The 23,708-nt window shown below is 38.4% G+C and overlaps 4 protein-coding genes across 5 annotated transcripts; 2 read left to right on the top strand and 2 right to left on the bottom strand.

Moving 5' to 3' along the window:
• The first annotated feature begins 345 nt into the window (after positions 1–345).
• LOC112191414 (putative homeobox-leucine zipper protein ATHB-51) lies at positions 346–2,086 on the top strand. 2 transcript variants are annotated; one of them, XM_024330757.2, is made up of 3 exons: positions 346–577; positions 946–1,307; positions 1,703–2,086. In XM_024330757.2, the coding sequence occupies exons 1-3, from the start codon at positions 463–465 to the stop codon at positions 1,940–1,942; spliced, it is 717 nt and encodes a 238-aa protein (XP_024186525.1). In that variant the 5' UTR covers positions 346–462; the 3' UTR covers positions 1,943–2,086. The 2 variants fall into 2 exon arrangements, with proteins under 2 accessions (XP_024186525.1, XP_040371827.1); XM_040515893.1 differs by lacking the exon at positions 346–577 and adding an exon at positions 611–795.
• A 4,695-nt stretch (positions 2,087–6,781) lies between these two features.
• On the bottom strand, positions 6,782–8,871 carry LOC112195424 (60S ribosomal protein L24). The gene is made up of 5 exons (XM_024335863.2): positions 8,785–8,871; positions 7,931–8,006; positions 7,713–7,814; positions 7,242–7,390; positions 6,782–7,113 (listed from the first exon to the last, which is right to left on the bottom strand). Exons 1-5 carry the CDS (start codon positions 8,793–8,795, stop codon positions 6,963–6,965), a joined length of 489 nt encoding a protein of 162 aa, XP_024191631.1. The 5' UTR covers positions 8,796–8,871; the 3' UTR covers positions 6,782–6,962.
• Positions 8,872–11,199: 2,328 nt separating this feature from the next.
• Positions 11,200–15,930, top strand: LOC112195224 (SRSF protein kinase 1). Its single transcript, XM_024335596.2, has 4 exons — positions 11,200–11,610; positions 11,952–12,920; positions 14,892–14,939; positions 15,228–15,930. Exons 1-4 carry the CDS (start codon positions 11,407–11,409, stop codon positions 15,678–15,680), a joined length of 1,674 nt encoding a protein of 557 aa, XP_024191364.1. The 5' UTR covers positions 11,200–11,406; the 3' UTR covers positions 15,681–15,930.
• A 1,151-nt stretch (positions 15,931–17,081) lies between these two features.
• On the bottom strand, positions 17,082–20,100 carry LOC112195225 (sulfite exporter TauE/SafE family protein 4). The gene is made up of 12 exons (XM_024335597.2): positions 19,769–20,100; positions 19,491–19,650; positions 19,180–19,380; positions 19,005–19,066; positions 18,873–18,921; positions 18,737–18,792; positions 18,566–18,652; positions 18,431–18,481; positions 18,095–18,334; positions 17,895–17,988; positions 17,665–17,805; positions 17,082–17,532 (listed from the first exon to the last, which is right to left on the bottom strand). Exons 1-12 carry the CDS (start codon positions 19,931–19,933, stop codon positions 17,450–17,452), a joined length of 1,389 nt encoding a protein of 462 aa, XP_024191365.1. The 5' UTR covers positions 19,934–20,100; the 3' UTR covers positions 17,082–17,449.
• Positions 20,101–23,708: the final 3,608 nt, after the last annotated feature.

The following is a 23,708-nucleotide window of genomic DNA, read 5'->3' as shown; positions in this document are numbered from 1 at the left end:
TAGAAGTAACTATGTGCTGCTACAACTCTCTCTCTCTCTCTCTCTCTCTCTCTCTCTCTCACAACAATTAAACATAAAGCTAAATTTGTTGCGCCCCAAAGGTGATGTAGGAACAACCAGCTCACAGTCACACTTCTCTCTCAATTTGTGAATTCATTCATTGATCACTAATGTGTCTCTTGCAACTTGAAATTTAAAGAGAGAGAGAGAGATTCGATAATAGAATAGAACCTCCCTCTCTCTCTCTCTCTCCACGCCAAGCCTCATCATCCTCCTATAAACTTAGTTCCATCATCATATCCCACTCCCTCTCTCTAGATCACTGTCCTTGTGGTCCATATATCTCGATTACTTGGACCCTGCAGGTCCATATAAACGTGTTCAATATTTGAAGCATCGAGGAGACAAGGAAAGCGAAACCCGAATTAGAATTACCAGCGGAATTAGAGAGAACAGCCAAGCATGGATTGGACCAACACCAACTTGAGGCAGCAGCAGCACCACCACCTTGTTTCTCGACCTGAATCTTCCTTTGGTTTCCTCTACAACTATAATTTCGACCCTTTTCCTCATCCTGGTAATTTCTAATCACTCCTCGATCTATTCCCATCTTCGATACCCTTTTCTTTCATCTCGCTTTTCCTCAACTAGTTAAGCTTTTTATGGGCTTTGAAGAAGCATGTCAAAACAAGCTAGCTAGTTTGAACTAGTATTATAGCACTTTCAACTTCAAGCAAACCAATTACTGATTCCACCCTACTTTTTGGGAGAAGTCACTCGGTCTAGTCGTTTGAGGTCACACCATACAACAAAAATATGCAACCATTGTATTCTATATATGTAGTTATAATCTAATACAAGCTGCTGTTACTTCTTACCTTGTTTAGTACTCCTCAGACTTCATATATAAAACAGTAAAAACATTTGGTCTTCTTTGGTTTCCAGGCATGGAGATGAAGCATCATCAAGCCATGTTCTCCGAGACACCACAAGGATCGGTTCCTTCTTCCATGGAGAGGAACAGTCATCATGTCATGAGTTACGGCTGCAACAGTCAAGAGAAGAAGAAGCGATTGTCAACCGATCAGTTAGAGTCACTGGAGAGGAGTTTCCAAGAGGAAATAAAGCTGGACCCTGACAGGAAGATGAAGCTATCGAGAGATCTCGGCCTTCAGCCTCGGCAAATCGCTGTTTGGTTCCAAAACCGACGAGCTAGGTGGAAGGCCAAGCAGCTCGAACGCTTGTACGATGCGCTCAAACAAGATTATGACGCCGTCTCTAAAGAGAAGCAAAAGCTTCAAGACGAGGTAAAAAAAAAAACTATTCTTTTACATTTTCATGATATTCTCACTCCAAGATTATCATTCCCCATTTTTTTCTATGTAGTTATTCGCGTAATAAAATAGTAATTTAGAGTGCATGACGCCAAAATACATAGTGTGAACATAGCAACTGCCTAAATCAATTTGTAACAAAAAATTTTTTTGATAAATTAAAACACGTATATTTTATTTGAATTCATACATATACTCATTAGTTTAGTAAGCTATATGTATATACGGTAGTGTAGGTTATGGAACCGAAGACGTACGTACTATATTGAGAGAAGCTAGAAGTTGCTTGAGAAACTTATACCCGAGTATTTTATGGATTAATTGTATTTGTATGTTTGTAACTAAGCTACGCATACATATTATGGTAGGTCATGAAACTGAAGACTATTCTGAGAGAAGAAGTTGCTAGGAAGCAGGTTTCTCCGGGCTACACTGAAATCTCCGGCGAAGAGACAGTGGAAAGCACTTCGGTCGCTGCCATTCGAAGCTCGAACAAGGCAGGAGGGGTGAGCCAGCATCAGATTGCAGAGGGCAATTATCTTTTCAATGTTGAGGAGTATAACCCTGTATCACCACCTTACTGGGGTGCCCTGCCTTCTTATCCCTAAGATCTTTTGTTGTTCAAGTTATTTCTAACTTTAATTTCTCAGGGTTTTGTTTGCTTTATTGTCGTAGTACGCAGTAACTAGTAAGACACACTACTTTATGTAATTCCCAGCTAGAGTATTAAATTAGAGAGAAATGACGTTACATTCAACCTAGTGGCGCTTATGATCAGCATGACATGATGTACGTGTTACCTTTGTACACTTCCATATTCATCTTCTTCTTTTTTTCATGATCACTTTCATCAAGTCTTCTGGTCCAGTCCATGACTCTACCTTTTGGGTAATTAACACCCAGTTTATCTTCGACTTTTATACTGCTCAGAAAAGGTGTCATGGCCATGGCAGACTGCCAGTAATAGGCTCTACTTCAATGAATCTATATTAAATTTTCTATTTCTGGTATCTAAAAGCTTCAAAAGATAGGAGCCTTGGAGGAGAGCTTTTACCTAAGGAAATGAATGAATAATCACGATTTAAACCACAAAAGCCTGGAGGCATAATGATATGAAGACTGGGAGCTTGAAATGACCCACTGTATACATACCAATCATTTACAAGTTAGATTAATTGCCACTTCAAAATCTAAACTTCGAAGTTCGAACATCTAGTACGGTGTTTTCTCTCATCATAAGATGATCGAGTCTCTGTATCCCACGATACAAGTCTCCAATATCATGACTATATATCAACGACACATATAGACACAATATTAGGGTTGAAACCCAAGAAAGACTCATTCATCATTCATGTATGTGTGACGACGAACTTGAGGGAAGAAAACAAACTAACTAGTGCTATAGCTATTAGTCGAGATACCATTAAAGATACGCCTTTAGAACTGGCCTAACAAATAAGAGTTATTTATGAACAAATTGAGAAAAGGAATGAGACCCTGATTCTGTTTTAGTGTAATTGTTCAGCTTAACAAATTATACGAGCTGTCATGGATAAATGTGCTGATGTGTTAGCACTCCCGCTCAATCTCAGTCAGTTTGCCTTTGGTAAGCGCACATCAGTAGTTTGATCTGTTGTAGGTACATACAACATAATGGAAGAAGAAGATCTAATTTTTGCACCGTTCGTGAAAGAAAATGAAAACTTTGATCAACTAATCTTTATCACATCCAAAATCAATTGCCAATAGAATTAATCCTTACAAATTCTATTGCGATGTCACTGTTGTTCAATGTGGGAAAGTGACATTGCAATACAGTTTATAAATATTAAACATGTACATATCACAATTTTAAGTCATACACGTAAACAACATACAATTTATATTGGGTGACGTGGAGCATGAGACATTCATACATTGGGTGTACCAGCTCAGATATTGTTAAAGTAACTTGAGAGCATCACGGCTTTGGTTGGAGAGGCTCATACCCCCAACCCTGCGGCTCTAATTCCATAAAGCAAATAAGGGAGCTTCTATTCATACCTCTAAAATTGGTATTTGCACCTCCCAACTTTTTTTTTTTAGTAAAATGAGGTAAGCCCTTTATTGAAAATGAAAGATTACAACGCTACCAAGCCAATAGGCATAAAAAAGAAAATAAACAATGCAAAAGGAAAAGATGCAAAAATTACATCAGAAATACAAAGAATTAAAAATGCAAGAGCAGTAGCGTCGAAATGCAGCGCTGATTTTACACTACGGATTGCAGCCGTGTAGTGATTTGAGTAGTCGGTGGTTTGACTACCCATCGAACTCCAACGCACAAGTTGATAAGAATCAACTTGGCCCCGGAATGAAGGCACTCTCCCACCTAAAGATTGAAGCCGGCCAAGGGTGTCAAAACATGGCCATGTTGGCAGACGATCTTTCACGAACAAATACCATAAAATTGGGTCCTGGAGCCAATACCAGTAAAGCACAAGAACTCCATTCCAATGAGAAAAAAAAACAGCCCACAGAAGATAATGGGTTGCAGTCCAACCCCAACATCCACCTGGATCCCATATCCAAAACCATTTGCCACCCGGATCCCAAATTCGGATCCAAAACTATGGAGACCCAAAAACAGCAGCTCTTGTCCACCCATTGCAGTTCCTACCCAAGTCCAAGACGACTTGAGCCCATAGCCCACTAGATTGTCTCCCATCACCCACTACATCTGGCCAAACGACCCTGCCGCCGGTGACACAACCAATCCCCGTCACGCCACCAATCGATAGGGCGTCGTCTACCATACCACCTTGGCATCGAAGAACGTCGGGGACCCAAAACCGGTCACCAACACCACAATCTAAAGCGCTACCAGTGGGGCACAACACCCACAACACCACGCAATCCGGCCAGAGGAATACCCCCTTCCGCACCCACCGAATCGCCATCACATCAGCATCCCCGTCGGGAAGAGGCAACCCATAGAGAAAACCGTAACATCTACCAGGATCCCACTCCTCCCAGCAAAAGCCGCCTACCACCGAACCCGAACCAAAAGAAAATTGGACCAGCACCGACACTCGGTCCTCCACCACCAGATCCGGCGAGTCTGCTCGTCCGAGACCCGTAGCCGTACTACCACCGAATCCGATAATATCACTCAACGGAGAGATCTCTGCACTAGAAATCGAAGAGAAACCAGAACAAACACCACCCAGACAAGCGAAAAAGAGAGCAAACAGCCCAAGATCTGCCATGGTCTCTAACGAATAGAGAAGATATTGAGAAACGACGGCCGCAAAGGCTGCGTTCTTAACCCCTAGCAAGCGCTAGCGCTAGATCAGAGAGAAAATATTAAAATTTTGTTTTGTTGAATAGATACCAACTTGCACCTCCCAACTTAATGGACCTCCAAATTACTTTTACAAATAACCAATTTGCTATTTAGACCTCCCTAATTTTCCCACAACGCCCATCGTTAATAAAACCAATAAAAGCTTTTTTCTTTTTTGTTATGTTCTATTTATACCTCCAAAATCGGTAGTTGAACCTCCTTTAATTTTTGAAGATTTCACAATTCTATTTTACCCTTGATATGATTAAGCTGCACGGAAGAAGAAGAAGAAGGGAAAAAAAAAAAAACTGTAGTTGGTAGTCCTGTCTCCCCTCCCCCTCTCTCTCATCATAGTTTTTCACTAAATCAATTGAATATAGAAGCAAGTTATATTACTTCCAATTCTAAAAATCTTTAATTAAATTAAGTTTTTGAATACAAACTTTTCAAGACTTAATTATCATTTACATACAAGAAACATTAAGTGCCCATACTGAAAGTGGTCATGTTGTTCCAAAGCTGGTCCAACATAATGCTCCTTAACTTGGAGAGAGACACATATTTACTAATTGTTTCGAGTTGAGAAAAAGCGCAAGGAACAACATCATAGGCGATGCACAACTTAGAATTTTGCGAACCTTTTTTTTTTTTTTGCCGGTTAGTTATGAGAATAACCGACATCATGGAGGTCACATGTTCAAATCTCACTGGCATCATGGAAGGGGTGGGGTGAGGTTTAAAAAAAAAAAAAAAAACTCTTTCTTTTTCTCCTTTTTATGTCTTTATTGGTAATGGTAATTTGACATGAGTTGCTAAAGTTAACTGTAGCTTGAAAAAAAAAAAAAAAGTCCAAATACCAATATTGGAGGTATGAATAGAAGCTCCTACCAAATAAACATAGAAAATTATTGTGGAAAACCTCACAGATTTGATATTATTATATAACATTCCATACAGGTTATAACGTAAGCATTACACATAGACATTTAAAAATTTTAAAATAAAGTTTTCTAAAGAAAAAAGTTCCAAGTCCAAACCATAAGTCCGAACTGTCCGAACTCTCTCCGATTTGCATGATTGAGCAATGTACCTTCAAGATCTGAACCGTTCTGTGTTTTAAGTCAACTCTTAAAATTAATATCTGCAAAAAAATCAAAGGAATTAACATATATCATTTATTGATGTAATTGCATCAAACAAATAGACGGTTGATCCTGAAAATATTAACTTTCACCAAAATATTAACATCTGTAACCCAATACAATCGTAGTGGGGGGTTGATAATGAGAATATCCCGGCGTAGTGTGTAAGTCGGGTAAGATAGGGTTCGACATGACCAGTCTCCTCCGCTCATGCCCGATTAGGTTACTGGAATTCGATTGGCGGGTACCTTCAAGGCTTCCTCTTTGGTGACATGGCTTGCCAGGGTCTTAGTCTTCTTGTCTATCGGATCATCAATCATGAGATGGGTTTGTTAGCAACATGTTTTGTGAGGAATGAGGAGCGCGTACTTAAGTACGGTAGTAACACGTTTGAACTGGTTTGTACTCAGTATTTTCCATAAACTTATGCTACAAATAGGTTATAGGCTTTACCTTCAAGACTAGAATCATCCATAGGTTACAAGTCTGCCTGACGTGATTCATGAGATGCACCAAAGCCTGCTGCTAATTCGTTACCAAAAATGAGTCTCATATTTCTGGTGCAAGTTATGTCTGGAACTGTGGTCTTCCTCCACAACTCCTGCTGCTTTGTTTTTTTTGTTGGGTGTTTTAAGTTGATTCCTTTTTTCTTATGACAGGTAACTTGCAGAAACAACTAAATGGTGGAGCAGCCACAAATCCACAATCACTACAAAAGCTGATTTTTTTTTCCCAAAATGATACAGATATACAAGCCTAGCGTTCACGAGACCAACTCTTGGCGCTCAAGAGTATGGAAGTTCAGTATGAGCTCGCGTAAAAGGATGTCTGAAAAGGAATGACAAGATTTTGAGTTACAAATCCAACTACAATTATTGCCAATTCGAAGCAAAGATGCATTCCCAGCCAGATTCCTAAGCTTGTTATTATTCCTCGGCTGGATTTTATATGCATAGAGGGAGAGATGAAAGCAAATTCAAGTCCAACACCCAATTTTTCGTACTTAATAATACCAAAGTGACAGGTATAGCATAGATGAAAGGAAAAAACAAATAAACCATCAAACTGCGCATATCAATCCTTACAAAATCTTCAAAAAGAAATGGAAACATGTCCTATCAATTACTCTACTCTGCCAGTTGACAACAGAATAGTTGCTCAGCGCTTGCCGCCGCCACCGCCAAGCTTGGGACCCTTGGGGGCAGCTCCCTTGGAAATATTCTGACCCTTGCTCTTCTGTTTGGCAACAACTTCTGCCTTCTTCGCCTTCTTTTCATCCTTGGTTTTCTTGATCCTTTCCTTGATTTCACTGCAGATAAGTCAATGTTTCATGAAAACCTTAAAAGAAATCAGCTAAGCAAAGTGCTGAACACGAAAAACCTAAAAGTTGGAAATGCGAAATAAGTGAATCCACAAGTAAAAGATAAGAGCACAAACCGGAGTGCGGCCTCACGAGCAGCATCACGAACTTCAGGCTTTTCGGTCCTCCTCTTCTGGATAACCTCCAGGGTGGCACCAACTATTGACCTTGAATAAGGCTTCTTATTGGCACGTCTCCTCTTCTTAACAGATTCTTGAGCAATATCCTACATATGTTAAGACAACATTGTCCATCAATACCAAACATGGATATGAATAAATACATCATACTACTCCTCACAATTATCTTGGCTAATAAAAGAGTTGCAATACTTCAGCAGACAAAAGATGATACCAGTTTATTTGAAAGGATTAACTAAAAGCATTATGAAAACAAAGGGTCATAATCAATCTATTGCAACACAGGTTTCTAGCATGTATGTTTTCCATAACCATTAAAAAAAACCTTTGCTAATTATAAAAGCCAGGTGCAAGAGCAATGAGATGGCTATAAAGATTGCAGTGCCGGAAAGCACGATAGAAATTTACCTTCTTGTGTTGCTTCCTGTACATGGCTGTCCAGGTAATCTTAGATGGCTTCAACCGATTGTGGAAGTACCTCTTGCATTTTGAATTGGCAAAGAGGAACACCTAACAAAGCACCAGAGATTAAAAATTTAAGATAACACAGTAACCACCAAAATGCCCTGGTAAATCGTAAACCTACAAACCAAAAAGAAAATTTTTTACCCCAGATCAACTATTACCTGAGAATCAGACCGGATAAATCTGATGCCTCTACCAGGGTAGATCTTCGCCCCACTGAACCTACAGAGTTCGGTCCTAGCAATCCAACATAAAAAACAGTTAACAACTAGAAGTAGTAAACTAAAATGCATGCTAGCCAAATAAACACGCTGCCAAGAATGGAAGGACGGGACCCATCAGGAGTAGAAACCCAGCACATTCAGAAACTGCTAAAGGTTATTAATTTTCACAACAAAACTACCCAGAGGATAAAAAAAAACACTTGGACCTAAATCTCACAAATGCATTATGTAGGACAAGAGTTTCAACATAACCCAATTCATACCAGACAAGAAAACAATTACACATGCACCGTTAATGCATGACAAGAGTTCAGCGTCTGAAGCGATAGGCATTCTTTCAAACATATAAAAAGGTTCCAATTTTCATTTTTGTTTTGAGGTTTGAGAACATAACCACATAATAAGATGATCAGCACATCGAAGCGTCAATATCCCAGAATGTGCATCATACCATCTACATTTGGTGTGTCACTTCCATTGGCATCAAACCTAAGACCATTACCATATTCCTCAGAAACCTAAAAGCTAAAAGCTCTACATACCATTAAACTAGGCCTATAACAAAAAACACATCATTTTTCATCAAAATGAAAATCACCCACCGCAAGGAAGCAGCAAAAGCTCAGAAGCAAAAAAAAAAAAATCTAAGAAAGCAAAAACAGAGGATTCTAAATCGACGAAGATGGAAATAAGAAAGGAATTCAGAAATTAAAGGATTATGAATAACAGATCTCAAGGAGGGAGAGAGAGAGAGAGAGAGAGAGAGAGAGAGAGAGGAGGAGAAGGCGTACTTGAGAACCATGGCTGCTCCGGCTGCTGTTGACTGCTGTTGAAGGAGCGGAAACCCTAGAACCTAAAACGTTGATAACGCGGGTATGTATATCAGGGTGGTTTATAAATAGCCCTGATAGTGGGAAGAAATTCACAAAAATGCCATTTACACTGGGCCCGTACTTAGGTTTACTTCTGGCCCGAACCCAGAAAAGTTACCTTCTTTGAGACGGGCTGCCCAAACATTTTTTTTTTTTTTTGAGAAGCCCAAAATTTTTTAGAGCTCTCAAAATTGTGTTAGTAAGAGCATGGAAAAATATGTTCTCTCGTGTCGGGACTAACCTCAAAATTGCAAGATTTGATTCAGAATTTTGGGAGATGTATAAAATTCTGAAACAGATAAATTGAATCGTACTGCGAGTGGATCTATTGTGTTTTTTAAATTTTGAAAAGTTTCAAATATATGAACCTTAAGTCACACTAGTTTTTTTTTTTTTTAGAATGAAAAAAACTTTTTATTCCATAAATCAAGATTACATAATACAGGAATGATCAGTGGTGGACATAAGTTCCCCACTCTCCTCCCTATTAACAATCTCAGTTACGGGTATGTCATCACTAATGACATCCATGAGCCAAACGGGCCCAACCTCTAACCAACCTAATCGCCCAATCACTCGGGCCACACAACGATACCACTCCCAAGAGTCACGATAACTCTTTGCCGCCAACACTAAAAACAATCATGTCATCCTCTTCCATACCGTGTCCCAAACCAACCAGATCATGTATAAGGATAAATCGCTGCCATGTTGACCACAAGAAGACACCGATAATATAACATATAGTCCTCAGAAAAAACGCCATACCAATAGCTCAACAGACAACCTGACCCAGTTTCTCCTCACAGCCAATCTCAAGAAGAAGAAAAACTCTCTTCAACACTGTAACCCAAAATTGCCAGATCACGTGCAATAGCTTTTCTCCTATACCTCAACCATAAGATGATACCAAGAATAAAGCCATTAGTCCCTGGGAGTGACACCATGATAATGGCACAATTGTAACACCAAGATCCCCAAACCCTAGCTCAAATGAGTAGGGACTACATTGCCCTAACCAAACAACTAAGAAGAAAAACCTAAATAAACATAAAAAAACAAAAACAATAAAAAGAGATACAGCCGTCAAATTTCCCCTTCCACATCAAATGCTTCGACTCCGGCCAAAGAGAAAGGAACGCAGTGAGGTTGGTGCCCATAACCACAAAATCAATAGACCTTGGCAGAAGACAAGGCTGCAGCTGTTGTACGAAGCCCTTCACACATTCCCTCTAATAGTAGATTGCCGCTCAACGCTTGGAGACGTCAGAACTAGCCCACAATTATAGACCACAACGCTATAGACCGGCAACCACCGTGCCCACCCTTGTTGTCTCCGGTATCTAATTATCTAAAAAATCCGGCCCTTAAAGAGAATCCCCAAAAATCCATAACTGGATCTGTACAAACCCGCATGGGTTGAATAGACCGATCCCAGAAGCATGTGAACTCCCAACCATGACTCACCAGTCCGCCACAGAACACCGGACCACCACCACGACCTCCCTAAATTCGCCTTCGAAGAAAATAAAACCAAAGGAAACATCTCCCACCGACTACCACCACCTGACAACACGATAGCCTGTCTGGCCACACCCATCTCACGCAGCTTAGGCAAGAAGCCGTAGTCGTCGAGGGGGTGCCGCCAGACAACCGAAGAGGCAGCCTCTGTTTTACCCAATCCCTAGAGTGCTCCGACTTGTACGGATAGAAGTACTACGTCTATAAGGGATCACACTAACTTTTTTTTTGTCTTTTACACCTCTAAATAAAAACCAATGACCTGTTGAAAAGTAAACTATAATATAACCAATTAACACTTGACTTTCAACAAAAGGAAAAATATATGTTGATGTTTACTTTACTTTGAATAAAAGTAATCACTGAGCTTTCAACAAAAGATTTATTATTACCATCATTATCTTTTACAAACATGATCTATGATACAAGTGAAAACCACAAACAACTCGGATTATTGAAACAATATTACATAACACGTTACCAAATATAATCCATTTTCTCATTTCGCCTAATTACTTGTTCATGAGACACCCAAAAAATTAACATTTTTAAGAGATACAATATTAATTTTTTTTAATAGTGGAAACCCTATTAATTTTAGAGGTGAGGCAGAATTATGTAGAGTTTATAAGAATGACAGAGGACGATGATGACACCTCACTGAACCTGAACATGTCGATATGATAATCAAAACCAAACCCACTCTCACAATTAATAGTAATTCTTCCAAAAACTCCACTCTTTTTATTTTATTTTATATTTTAATTTTTTTAATTTCGCCCACTTAAGGACAAACCAGCGACGACTAAGCCAAACAAATACAAACTTCTCCACTCCTCCCCAGTCTCTGACTCTTCTCTCTTCCCAGTAATCTAGACAAAACCCCCTCTCTTTTTTTTTCCTATTATATATTAAATATAATTTCAAATTTCACCCAAACCCAAATCGCCATTTCCAATTCGGACCCCGAAAAACCCTAGAAAGATCGATTCTTGGAGGGGATCGAAGAGGAAGAAGAAGATGGGTGACAGGCCGGAGGACGATGATCGGAGTCAGAGCAGCGACTTCACCTCCGAGGACGAAGGCACCGAGGACTACCGGCGCGGAGGGTACCACGCTGTTCGAATCGGCGACACCTTCAAGCTCGGACGTTATGTCGTTCAGACCAAGCTCGGTTGGGGCCACTTCTCCACCGTCTGGCTCGCCTGGGATACCCAGACCTCTGTATGTGCTGCTCTCTCTCTTTCTCTTTACGACGCCGTTTTGGTGCGCTTTTTTGATCTTGTAGTTCTTCAACTGGTGTTTGATCGGATTAGGAGGTTAGGGAGCTAGGAATGTCGGCACTGGATTTGCTTAGTGTTTGAATGTTTGCTTTCGACTTTCGAAGTAACTCGGTGGAGGGTTAGTGGAAATTTTAGTCTAATTTGGTTAATGCAGAAGTGAAAGTAGCATGATGCTTTGGTTTTGCTTAGTATTACAATGTTTGCTTTTGACTTTCTAAGTAACTTGATTAGGGTTAGTGAATGGTTTGTTTATGTTTATTTTCGTTTGGGTGTCAATGGCAGCGGTATGTTGCCCTGAAAGTGCAAAAGAGTGCCGATCACTACACTGAGGCGGCCATGGACGAGATCACCATATTGAAACAGATTGCAGAGGGAGACCCGGATGATAAAAAATGCGTGGTTAAGCTTCTGGACCACTTTAAGCACTCGGGTCCAAATGGGCAACATGTTTGCATGGTTTTTGAGTACTTGGGGGATAATCTGTTAACACTTATTAAGTACAGTGACTACCGCGGAGTGCCGTTGCATATGGTCAAGCAGATTTGTTATCATGTTCTGGTCGGATTGGATTACTTGCATAGACAGCTCTCTATTATACACACAGATTTGAAGCCGGAGAATATCTTGTTGTTGTCAATGATCAACCCTTCCAAGGATCCAACAAAGTCAAGTGCACCTCTCATTCTTCCAAGTAACAAGGACAAGGATGCATTCGACACAGGGGTTTCACAGCCATTGAATGGGGATACGTCTAGGAACCAGAAGAAAAAGATTAGAAGAAAGGCCAAGCGTGCGGCTCAAGAATGTGCAGACAGAGAGGAAACTGATGTTGATGTAGAAACATCGGGCGAGGCCGAGTCATCTCCTAATACAAAATTGAATGTGCATTCCGCCGAAGGCCAGAGTACTAGTTCTGTTAATACGAATAGATCGTCAGATGCTGATGGACCAAAGGGTGCTGGCACAGGAAATCAGGGCGGTAAGAGGAGAGGGAATCGTAGCATAAGGCAAAAGTTGTTGACATCAATGGACTTGAAGTGCAAATTAGTTGACTTTGGGAATGCATGTTGGACGTACAAACAGTTCACAAATGATATTCAAACAAGACAGTATAGGTGTCCAGAGGTGATCTTGGGATCAAAATATTCTACTTCAGCGGATCTTTGGTCTTTTGCTTGCATTTGTTTTGAGCTTGCAACTGGTGATGTGCTCTTTGATCCTCACAGTGGTGACAACTTTGACAGGGATGAGGTATGGACATATCTGGAATATAAATATTGTCTGTGTTGCTTTTTGTCTTTTTTGGCCAATCTTTGTTGCTTTCTGTATCATATCGAATATTCACCTATCCACAAACACACACCAACAGACACACAAACTCTGAGTTTTACAATTCATATGATGTCAAGTCCATTGGGACATACAACTAGAAAATTTTCATGTTTGCATACTAGAAGTTAGTATCACTTTGCTGCCACTGTCCACAGGTTCCCTTAAATAACGCGTCTATCATATTGTAAACAACCAATAATACGTTTAACATTGCAGTTAATAGGAGACTACTGATGCAATTACACGATACTAAAATGTTCACATTTAATAACTAATACTATTAGTAGCAGGCTGGAATAAGCAATATTCTTGGTGGTCCACTAAATTGAGATAATCTTTTGACAAGAAAAAACAAAACTTTGTTAAGTACAACAGTAGAAAACCGTGAGAGAAAGTCTTCATTGCATTATTGTTTTGCTGGAGAAAGAGAGTTGTTACTGTTGCAGTAGTGAATTTGCAACTCATGCTACTATTAATAAGTGAAGTTGCTAGTGTCTTTTCACCAAAGAAAAAAGGGTTTCTTAAAAGGAACTTGCCACCTAAACAGTGGCTTCCCTATGTCAACACTTAGTGGATCTCACCTGGCCTGAGTACTCCCTCCCACTACATACTTTGGCATCTTTTTCAGGAGAGCTAAGATCAAATACAGAAATCAGCATCTTTATGTAGGTTTCTGTTCTCATAAATTATACACCATAGTTATTATTACTATCTTGATTGCGTACTATATAAATGTATCTTTTGATTAAAGAAAATGCCAGAGTGTTTTATATGGTGACCCAGGTTCTTTATCCCTTTTGCTAGTTAGTTTGTAATGATGATTCCAAGAAAGTACTGTGTACACTGTGTAATAAATATTTTCAATTGTAAAAATGTGATTTGAATTTAATTTGAAGTTTCCATTGATGTGGTCATGATTCTCTTAATATTACTTGATGTGGATTATTTGCAAACGCTTACACATGATCAAATAGGACACAATTAAAAAAATAGAACCTACTGTACTTATCCCATTCACACTGTCATTTCTACCATAGTTACCCACATTATTACATGACAATGCTGAGTTATTCGTCTTTTACATAACTTGTCCTCGTCTTTTACATAATTAGTGTAAATAATTCTAATTCATTGAAAATTCTATAGATAGAAAGTATTTATTAGTCTCGGATGCAGCATATATAGCAGCTAAAACTCTTATGCTGATTCCATAATATGATGCAATTTTGGTTCAGATGGATTGGGCTTGTACTCATTTCTGATTAATAGTGTAAATATTTCTCAATCTATGGAAATTCTATTCATAGGAAGTGCTTCATTTGCATCTCTATGCAAGAATATTAGTATGACCTCCCGTCAGGGGAGCTGACAATAGTAATCCTTAACTCTCTGACAAGTATTGTTAATAGTTAATACGTTGCAATATCTTTGTGCTTGTTGATGGAGCCCTGAAGCATTTTATTAAATATTTGAGTGCCTTGGGTTAACTAGAGTATTTATTTATAGAATCTCTGAGTTTATACAACTAGAGTACTTATTTACATAACTAGAGCATTTCTTTAACTGATTTCCTGGGCAGAAAAGAATGCTTCTGTTTGGTTTTCATTGAAAGTAGAAGCGCGCACTGACATTTCAAGCTGAAGAGCGCATGAATCCACAGCTTGACCATAGTACTTCTTCAGTTTCTCATGTCTATTGTCAATACATTACAATAGTTTTGTCCTTGTTTTATTGAGTCCTTAAGCATGAAGTTAAACATTTTATCTTAGTTAATTAGAGTGTTTTACTTATATAAGCTTTCTGCTAACTTCTTTTATAGGTCTCCTAGGAAGAAAATGACTGCTTCTTGTTTTTGTTTTCATTGAAATTTCTTATTTCAATCTATTTCAGGACCACCTGGCATTGATGATGGAGCTTCTTGGAATGATGCCGCGGAAGGTGAGAAATTTATATACACCAGCATTAAAACTCATAACTGAAATTCTCCGGTATTAGTTGAGTTTGATGTTTTAATTGGTTGATATGCCATATGTGTCATCTCTGCTACCGTACAATTAAAAAGTTTTTGTGTACCATTCATTCTTCTGAGATGATCATTACACTCTACCAATTTCAACACATACTAGGAGCTGATGATCTCATTCCTGTAGAATCAGTATGGAGCGCGCTCTACTAGATAGAAAATATCAAACTGTCATATGAACTTAACTTAAAACTGTTCCTCAGATTGCTTTAGGTGGTCGATATTCAAGAGATTACTTTAATAGATATGGGGATTTGAGGCACATTCGTCGCCTGCGTTTTTGGCCCTTGAATAAGGTTCTACTGGAGAAGTATGAGTTCAGTGAGCAAGATGCGAGTGAATTGACAGACTTCCTGGTTCCCATTCTTGACTTTGTTCCGGAAAAGCGGCCTACTGCTGCACAGTGCCTTCTTCATCCATGGATCAATGCAGGTCCTCGACTTTTGGAACCATCTATAGCTTCTGATAAAGAACAATGTAGGGACAGTGGCATTGCTGGAGAAGACAAGAAGGAAAAAGATGATAGGGAGGCCATGGAAGCTGGAATGGGAAATATTGCCATCAACTCAGATTCTAAACCGGTCAAAGATCTTCCGACTAGTAGTAAACCCGCTAAGGCAGCCACAACTACAAGGCAGAACTCTAGCAAGGCGTGACTTCTGTTGGCTTGAGTCAGAAATTTATATTGGATGGGACTTGAGGTGGATAGAATAGCTGGCAAATGGGTGTGAGGAAATTTTACGCTCTGATTGAGAAGTTTCTTTCCGACCGCAATTGTCAAACACTGTACACTTAGCTTGCAACTGGTCAAATGGGACCTTTGCTACGACCAAGTTGTCTGTGAACAGTATATTCATTTCAATGTGATTCATGTGTCTTTGGCATATTGGAAATTTCATTTTCCTACTGAAAATATTCTTCATTTACCTACTGAAAATTTCATTTTCTATTGGCAAGATATGATAGTGGAGGTCCGCGAAGCAGATGTTACGTCTTGTTGCACATTGGAACCAATCATCTCCTTTGCAACATAAAGTCCAACTTTTGTTTTTCAATATAAATGCAATGGACAATGCGATAAGGGGAGATTCTGGCTCACATCCTTTGTGTACGGGGTATGACTACAATTCCAAACTCTCGTATCTTCATTCCGAATATAAATGTAGATGCTCTTAACCTAGAACAACAACGAACCTTATATATCTTGGAGCTCAAGACTGTTGTGAATCATGGTTTTTATTACTCATATTCAGATAATGAGCCACGTCAAATCCTGAGATGATAAATGAACATGATGGCGGTGGCGGTTTGGAGGCAAGTGTCAAATGCAAAATGATGTTGGTCTCTTCATGCGGGTGTGGAGGCTCTTGCCGTGCAATACATTCCTTACCTCCATCATGTGAGGTATAGACAAAAGCTCCGAAATGGATCTCGGAGCTCAAGACTGTCGTGAATCACGGTTTTTATTACTCATATTCAGATCATGAGCCACATCAAATCCAGAATGATAAATGACAATGATGGCGGTGGCAGCTTGGAGGCAAGTGTCAAATACAAAATGATGTATGTGGGCGAGTCTCTTGCCGTCCAATACATTCTTTACCTCCATTATGTGAGGTATAGACAAAGGAAAAGCTCCGAAATGGCGAAGAAAGAAAGAAACGCTTGTCTTGGCCACAAGTGCTCCTCATGATTATAGTCCAAAGCAAAACTCCTCCACATACCACAGAGGACATGTGCTATTTAACCTCCAACATTAAACCACTTGGTGCTCACACATTCAATTTATGTGGAGGAGACAAAGCAATCACTTTCACTGGATTATTCCTAGCAATGCCAGAAATCAAGTGCTTATCATTATCGTTTTCTCTCTCTCTTTCTCGAAAGATAGTAAAGTGGAAATTCTTTTACTCCACGGTTAAGTAGTCTAAACAGTAGACTTGTTTAGTGCGTCGTCAACACTGAAAGACAGTGAAGGCAGGGCATATCGAAAACCATTCGGCAAATTTTCTCCTGAACAGAACCAGAAACCCAATCTTTTTATTATCCACTAGAGATTTGACACTCAAGAATGAGATGATGAATACATTGAATGATGAGATTACAAAAGGCAGGAAGATGATGGTGTTAGCCAGTAGCTAACATGCAACACAACCTATGAAAACTCGCACTTATTTTTATGTGTTAGCCAGAAGCTAACAAGCAAATCTTAACCTAAACCAGAGACAGCACAGCACACTAGCTTGGTTCATGAGTTAGCGGTAGCTAACAAGCAACCAAGACCTAACACACTTCTTTTATTGCTTCACAATGTCGTTATTTGAGTTGGACAACTATGTGTTGGCCAACAACTCCTAATGATCTTTATACAGTGAATTAATTTCCCGTCCCAATTATGGCATCTATTCTGCATTGCTATCAGCGATCACTGACTGCTACAGAAGTCCAAGAAACCCATAAAATCGCCATCTTCTATCATTTGGAGGCTCGATGTGATGCCAGTGACACCTGAAAAAGAATAGTTGACAGAAACCAGAAATTAATACATGATAAAAAGTTGGCTCGACTTATCAAAAAAAAAAAAAAAAGTTGGCTCGAAGAACTAGAAACATGATTTTAGGTTTGAAAACTGTATTTTACCCATTGTGATGGCACTAGCAAAGATGACACCTGAGAGGACGAATACTATGATTGATGCTCTCTTGAGAAATGTAACTATTTTCCTTACAAGAAACTGTCCCCAAAAGCCAGCCAAGATAGAAACACTTGTAAGGTACAAAGCTGCAAAAGATGTACAAGTAAAACATGACTCTTGATCTCAAAATACTTGTAAAACATTGACTGAAAGATGAATCAAAAAGGAAAGCTACCATATGGAATAGGAAACCGCTTGAGGAGGTAGAACTCCACCACCGATAAGGATGCTGAGAACATCATCACAAATGTAGCTGTTGCACTAGCAACCTGTTCATTGAAACAGCAGGATTCTTAACACCAACTTTGTTCCATGTAACTTTTCACCTTAAGGTATGTAAAGAAGTAAAATTTTAGCTTTGTAAGCTTGAAGTACCTGTGGGATAACACCTATTTCTAGTAGGAGAGGGCCAAGAATAAATCCTCCACCAGATCCAAGCAGACCCCCAACAGTGCCTCCCAATATACCACAGAGTGCACAAAATGCTATGTGGATTGGAGTCCATGCAATTGAAGCCTCGCAAATTGATTCTAAATTCCCTGTGCCCATTCTCTTCTTGTGATCTTTGTACAACTTGAGTGCTTCATATCCAAAAACGCCAAATGCTATAGGAAACTGCAAAAACCAAGACGAGAACAGAATGGGTAACACTGTCCCACAACATAATAGAGTTAGGAAACAAGTTGTACCACACAAGGCAGTACTACCTACCTGTAAGCAGAAGAGAACCCAATACCATGTACTGCAAGTAGCTAAATCATTCTGCACTCGATTTAAAAAGTATTAGAAACAATGCAAGCAGCGAGAGAAATAGAGACAGGGGTAGGCACAAGAGAGAACGCTCGCCTTGATGATTTGAAGAAGTAGAAAAGCCCCCCAAAGAATTACTAGCACCATCACCCTTTTCCACCTGAGGTTGAAACATAGTGTTTGCTGAAAAGAAAAAGCAATTTCAGTCCCCATTACAGTGGGAAGTGTATAGAAAAACAGAACCATACACCAGTACTATTTGCTCACCATCATTGACTTTTCTTCTCTGGGATTTAATTGCTGATATTCTGTATCAATTAGAACTGCACAAAAGTAATAGATTCCAGTTTCAGGCACAATGAAAACCACACACAACAAAGTCAAACGGATGAAAGTATCATACGTTCGCCACGAGAGTCAACTCGAGCTTCATGTTGGTTTGCCAATTCCCTCTGCAAATTTTCAAATTTTTGTCAAAAATGAGTATACATTTTGATGAAAAGATTAGCACTACGAATTTTAATTAAAGTCTGACCTTTAACATAGTCTCTTCCTTCCACATCTCAACCCCTTTGTAAGCAGACCTTGATGAAGTGCCTGATACAATTAAAAAAGAGTAAGCACTGCGAACTACGAAGTTGACTAAACTTCAGTGAACTAAGGAAGGGTAGCTGAGAAAGTAAAGGCTGGATTTCTGTTATTGCACATACCCAAGAAGAGAATAATGATGAGAACAGTGATGAGCCAGTAGGGGAAGACCACGCTGAGAGCCACACCAAGTGTGATCCCAAGCATGAGCATGGGCTGAAAGAGAAGTGCCAGATCATAATCTATTATGGGTACTTCCTTAGTAGGATGGGGCACTCTCAAGTTGTACCACACTGATGATGCAGAAGCCCCCATTATCATACCTGCATCCAAGAAATCCCAAACAACTCATTTAGAAATTGCTCTAAACACAAAAATGACGGAAAGAAAAAGGAAAAGAAGAAGAAGAAGGAAGGAGAAAACTTTGAATTACATTTGGAAATAGCAGCAGCCGACTTTGTATCAAAGCCAACAATCAAGGTAAGCATAGGGACAAATATACCACCCCCTCCTACCCCTCCCACAGTTCCACACGCCGATCCCAGAAAACCAATCACTGTGGCCAGCACAAGTCTCCAGTTAAACGCCAAATCCTGCACTCAGAAAAAAATACGAACATGTCATGTTTCCAACATATACTCTTAACAAGTTATGTTACGTCGTCGGACTGCCGATAACGATTTAGATTGACGGTTTAAGAACATAACATACCGGCCACACTGTCTCCGTTGCTTCCATGTGCAAGAGATTGGAATTGAGGGAAGAAAGGCGGGTTTGGTAAGAGATGTGATCATTCTGATGAGTGAAGAATAGCACAGAGAGAATAGCAACTGAGAAAGTAGAGAGGAGATAGAGAAGGAAGGCTTTCGTGGCCATGGAAACAGTTGGTTTTCTCTATGCACAGAGCACACCAAACTGTGAAGTCTGAAACTGAAACTTCACAACTGTAACTCCAAAAACCCCTGCCTGCTATTCAAGAAGAACAGAATACGTATACGTTACTTTTTCGTGTTTCGAATTGGAAGGATTTGAGTGGAAGAACCAATGCTTCAATGGACTTAAAAATAATAAACAAAATAAAACAATGACAGAGACACAGAACTGTGGTTTAAATACTCACATGTTAGATCCACGATCACATGGATCAAACTAGGCCACCAGTATTGATGAAGTGATCCTTATTTTGTTTTTGGAATCTTTTTTTGGTCTAATAAGCGGTACCAATAAGGATACAGATATTCTCTTTTATGGAATTGATACGTTTAATAAAATATATATCTTTGGGTCTATAAGAGTAGAATTTCTAAGAGTAAATTGTCCAATGAGAAAAACATTACCCTTTTGATCAAAGTGGTTTTTAATCTCAGAATAAAACTTAGTTTTTTCTTTACTAAAATTGCTGATCGCCAATAAGAAAGTTATAATTCATTAGAGTGGATGAATCCATTATAACATCATATACATGGCTGTGAGTTATAGATAAGTAAATATCATCGAAGATTTTAGATAAAATAAATAAATTATGAGTAACACAGTTTTTATGTTAAATCGTTGAATTTTCAAATTAATATCATATGCGAGATCTGAAAATAGTCAACACAATCAATCTAGGTTCATAGTAATAAGTACTTCACCAAATCTTTCTCTTTTGAATCTAATTTGACATTATATAGAATAAAGTCTTCTTCTTCTTCTTTTTTGGTTAAAAGTTAAAGGAATCAATAATTTACAAGGTCAACAATGTCAATGCGTTTTCAAAAAGGTTCTTCGCCTAAATTTACCAATCAAATGGGTTTTCATTAAAATAGTTCGTGTCCTAATTCTTTTGATTTGCCTCCTTAATCCATTCTACCTTTCTAACACTTGAGTACTGCTTATTGTACCATTTACTTCAGATTCGTGGATCTTGTTTTGTTTCCAACAGGATAGATTCATAGTAGTTGAAAATGCATGGCCCAGACTCATGAAGGAAAAGGTGCCTCATTCCGCATGGTTCCAACAAAAAGCTACAATGAAACCTGTTATATTAGCTTATTTAACTAGTTGGTACTTCTTTCCAATACAAGTGTAAATAAGTGCATCTGCAATTGTGCCACTTGAACAAAAAAAAGGCAAGAATAGATAGTATGTCACAATATGAATATTAATTGTATCATTGTATGAATCAAACACTCTGAATGATCATAAATTCATGGCATATAGATCCCAAAATGTTAAACCTTTTACAATGTTCTGCGGACATAATAATCTCTCTCAAATCAATATTACAGGTACAATAATAAATAAGTGATCATGATTATAGAGAAATTAATAAGAAACCAATAAAAATGTAAGTTGTAGTCACAGAGAAATTTCATGTCGTCTAAAAATGTAAGTCGTAGTCATAAAGAGACTCCATGTCACCCTAAACCAAACCTTACAGTGTCGATCTTGAGTGAAGGTACGGAAGAGCCTAACAAGCCATGTGAGCCTAGCTCGGAGGCCAAGTTCAGAAATTCACCTAGATCAATGTCCAAATTTCACAAACTTCCAACCAATATCTTGTAACGATTTCATGGCCCTCGCACCTTACTTATGTCCCTATCAATGAAGGAGGTGTGTAAGACGTCACTGCTGCGTAGACAACACCGATACTCTAATGCACATAGGACTTGACTACTTGAGTAGATGCACCCAATATCGACTCAACAAGCTAGGAAATTCTTATCTATTTTTCTCAAGAAAAAAAATCATTTCCAATTATTTTTATGCACTTCCATTGTCGTTATTAATATAAAATGAATAAGGATGTAAGTGAATCTCACATCAGAAAGGTACCAAAAGTATAAATTATCTCATTCATTTAGAAATAAGATTTTTTTTTTTTTTAAGAAATGACTGGTGCAGCTGCCGTCAAGCCGTAATTAATGAAACTGCTAAATACATGGGGGAAGGATATTGAGCCTAAACCCCGTATTACAATAAACATTTAGAAAATGTCATGAAATGATATCAGGAGTCTCTATTAATTGCATGAGAAAATTATAAAATTCATAAGAATTTATAAATGATAGAATCTTTAACTCCATCAATCTAAAATTTCATTAATTGCAAATTCATTGTTTGGTTGCATCTATTTAGGATTTGAAATGTGTAATAAATTAAGAAAGTTTAAAACAAATAAAAATATAAAATAGAAAAAAGTTTTGTTTTGGAAATAAAAATTGAATCTGCAAAGGAATTCGTAAATGACACCTATTTTGGTGGAAATTGAAGTGAGGAATTTAAATAATAAATTCCTTCGTTTTTTTTCACAGAGAAATTGAAAATTTTCAATGTGATAATGCCAAACGAGGGAATTGGCTTTTAGGAATTATGAAATCCTCACTTTCAATTAAATTCTATCATTTTTTCCCTCATCCAAACACACTCTTAAAGAAATGTATTCAATTAGACACCAACTAGCAAATAGTGCACTACATTTAGAGATTAGATTAAATGATGTGAGTATGTATTTAAATTCCACTACATTTAAAAGTTTCTCTGTATCAATCTCACGATTAAGTTTATTTTCAAATTATATAATCCTAATTTTAGACTGGTTTTTACTTTATCAAAAAGAAAACAGAAGCATAATACTGTTGCGCCACAAGAATATGCGATAGAAGTACAAAATAAAACGAAGTGATGACATATAATCGAAAGGCCGCACAATAATAATGGGGAAAGAGATAATAGAGTGGGATTGGAATGGTCAATTCAAAAGTATCTGAACAGTGAACAGGCGCAATCAGATGGTAAAATCCAAATGTGATGGGAGATATCTTTCACCAATGGCTCAGGCTGTCATGAGGGTCAGGCTCACTTCTTGATTGCATGTGGCCCTGCTATTACATTCAGTCATTCATATATTCGCATGTTTTCTGCAATTGTATGCAACACCTTCTTGGGACGTCGACAACTGAGCCACTATATGTTAGATATTTCAAGCTAGATCTGGTCCCAAATGCCCAAATCTTAATATGAATAAGTTCAATACAATAATTGTGGTGGTTTGGTTTCCTACATGTAACATGGATAGGCATTGGCATCAACTCAATCTGTAAATTATGGATGTGAAAAACAACTATACGAACTCCGGCCTGGATCCATTTTTATCCTCTTTGCAGTGGAATTTTGAACTCATACTAATTTTAACCTAATTTTTCACCATGTCGGTTTTCCATTCACATGACGTGACTTTAATTCTTATTTATATATGATATGTGGACAAATAGCTTATGAATACTATATAGATATGCATACATAGGCCAAGGTCTTGGTTATTAATTCTTCTTCTCGAAGTGTCATCTAAAAAAAAAAAATTTCTTCCCGAAGATCATATACATCCGCATGAAACCATATGCAGGCTTTAATTATGTCTCTAGTTGTTTAATTTACGTTGATTAATTGTCCCTTCCCGTAGTCAACTCAACACCCCAACCAATGTTATACAAAATAACAAAATTACTAACCCTAATCATTCACCATGGTGACGTGACAGTTGAATGTAAATGAAAGTGAGAGAAATTGATAGACAATGTTGAATAATAAGGAAGAAAAACTGGATTTGAATTTGCTCATCATTTTCAGTTAGTGGTGATAGTACTACCGGTGTATGCAAAATTGACAC

The sequence above is a fragment of the Rosa chinensis genome, chromosome 3 (genome assembly GCF_002994745.2).
Source record: "Rosa chinensis cultivar Old Blush chromosome 3, RchiOBHm-V2, whole genome shotgun sequence".
Classification (NCBI taxonomy): Eukaryota; Viridiplantae; Streptophyta; class Magnoliopsida; order Rosales; family Rosaceae; genus Rosa; species Rosa chinensis.
Note: the sequence above shows the minus strand (reverse complement) of the source record. Positions and strands in the feature narration are given on the sequence as shown.

Coding starts and splice junctions, on each gene's coding strand:
- LOC112191414 (XM_024330757.2), top strand. CDS start 463: ATGGATTGGACCAACACCAACTTGAGGCAGCAGCAGCACCACCACCTT. Junction 578..945: donor CGACCCTTTTCCTCATCCTG/GTAATTTCTAAT, acceptor TTTGGTTTCCAG/GCATGGAGATGAAGCATCAT. Junction 1,308..1,702: donor AGCAAAAGCTTCAAGACGAG/GTAAAAAAAAAA, acceptor ATATTATGGTAG/GTCATGAAACTGAAGACTAT.
- LOC112195424 (XM_024335863.2), bottom strand. Junction 7,815..7,930: donor TTATCCGGTCTGATTCTCAG/GTAATAGTTGAT, acceptor GTGCTTTGTTAG/GTGTTCCTCTTTGCCAATTC. Junction 7,114..7,241: donor GCTCGTGAGGCCGCACTCCG/GTTTGTGCTCTT, acceptor ACTTATCTGCAG/TGAAATCAAGGAAAGGATCA.
- LOC112195224 (XM_024335596.2), top strand. CDS start 11,407: ATGGGTGACAGGCCGGAGGACGATGATCGGAGTCAGAGCAGCGACTTC. Junction 11,611..11,951: donor CCTGGGATACCCAGACCTCT/GTATGTGCTGCT, acceptor TGTCAATGGCAG/CGGTATGTTGCCCTGAAAGT. Junction 12,921..14,891: donor ACAACTTTGACAGGGATGAG/GTATGGACATAT, acceptor AATCTATTTCAG/GACCACCTGGCATTGATGAT.
- LOC112195225 (XM_024335597.2), bottom strand. CDS start 19,933: ATGGCCACGAAAGCCTTCCTTCTCTATCTCCTCTCTACTTTCTCAGTT. Junction 18,922..19,004: donor AGGAAGAGACTATGTTAAAG/GTCAGACTTTAA, acceptor GAAAATTTGCAG/AGGGAATTGGCAAACCAACA. Junction 17,806..17,894: donor GCGGTTTCCTATTCCATATG/GTAGCTTTCCTT, acceptor CATCTTTTGCAG/CTTTGTACCTTACAAGTGTT.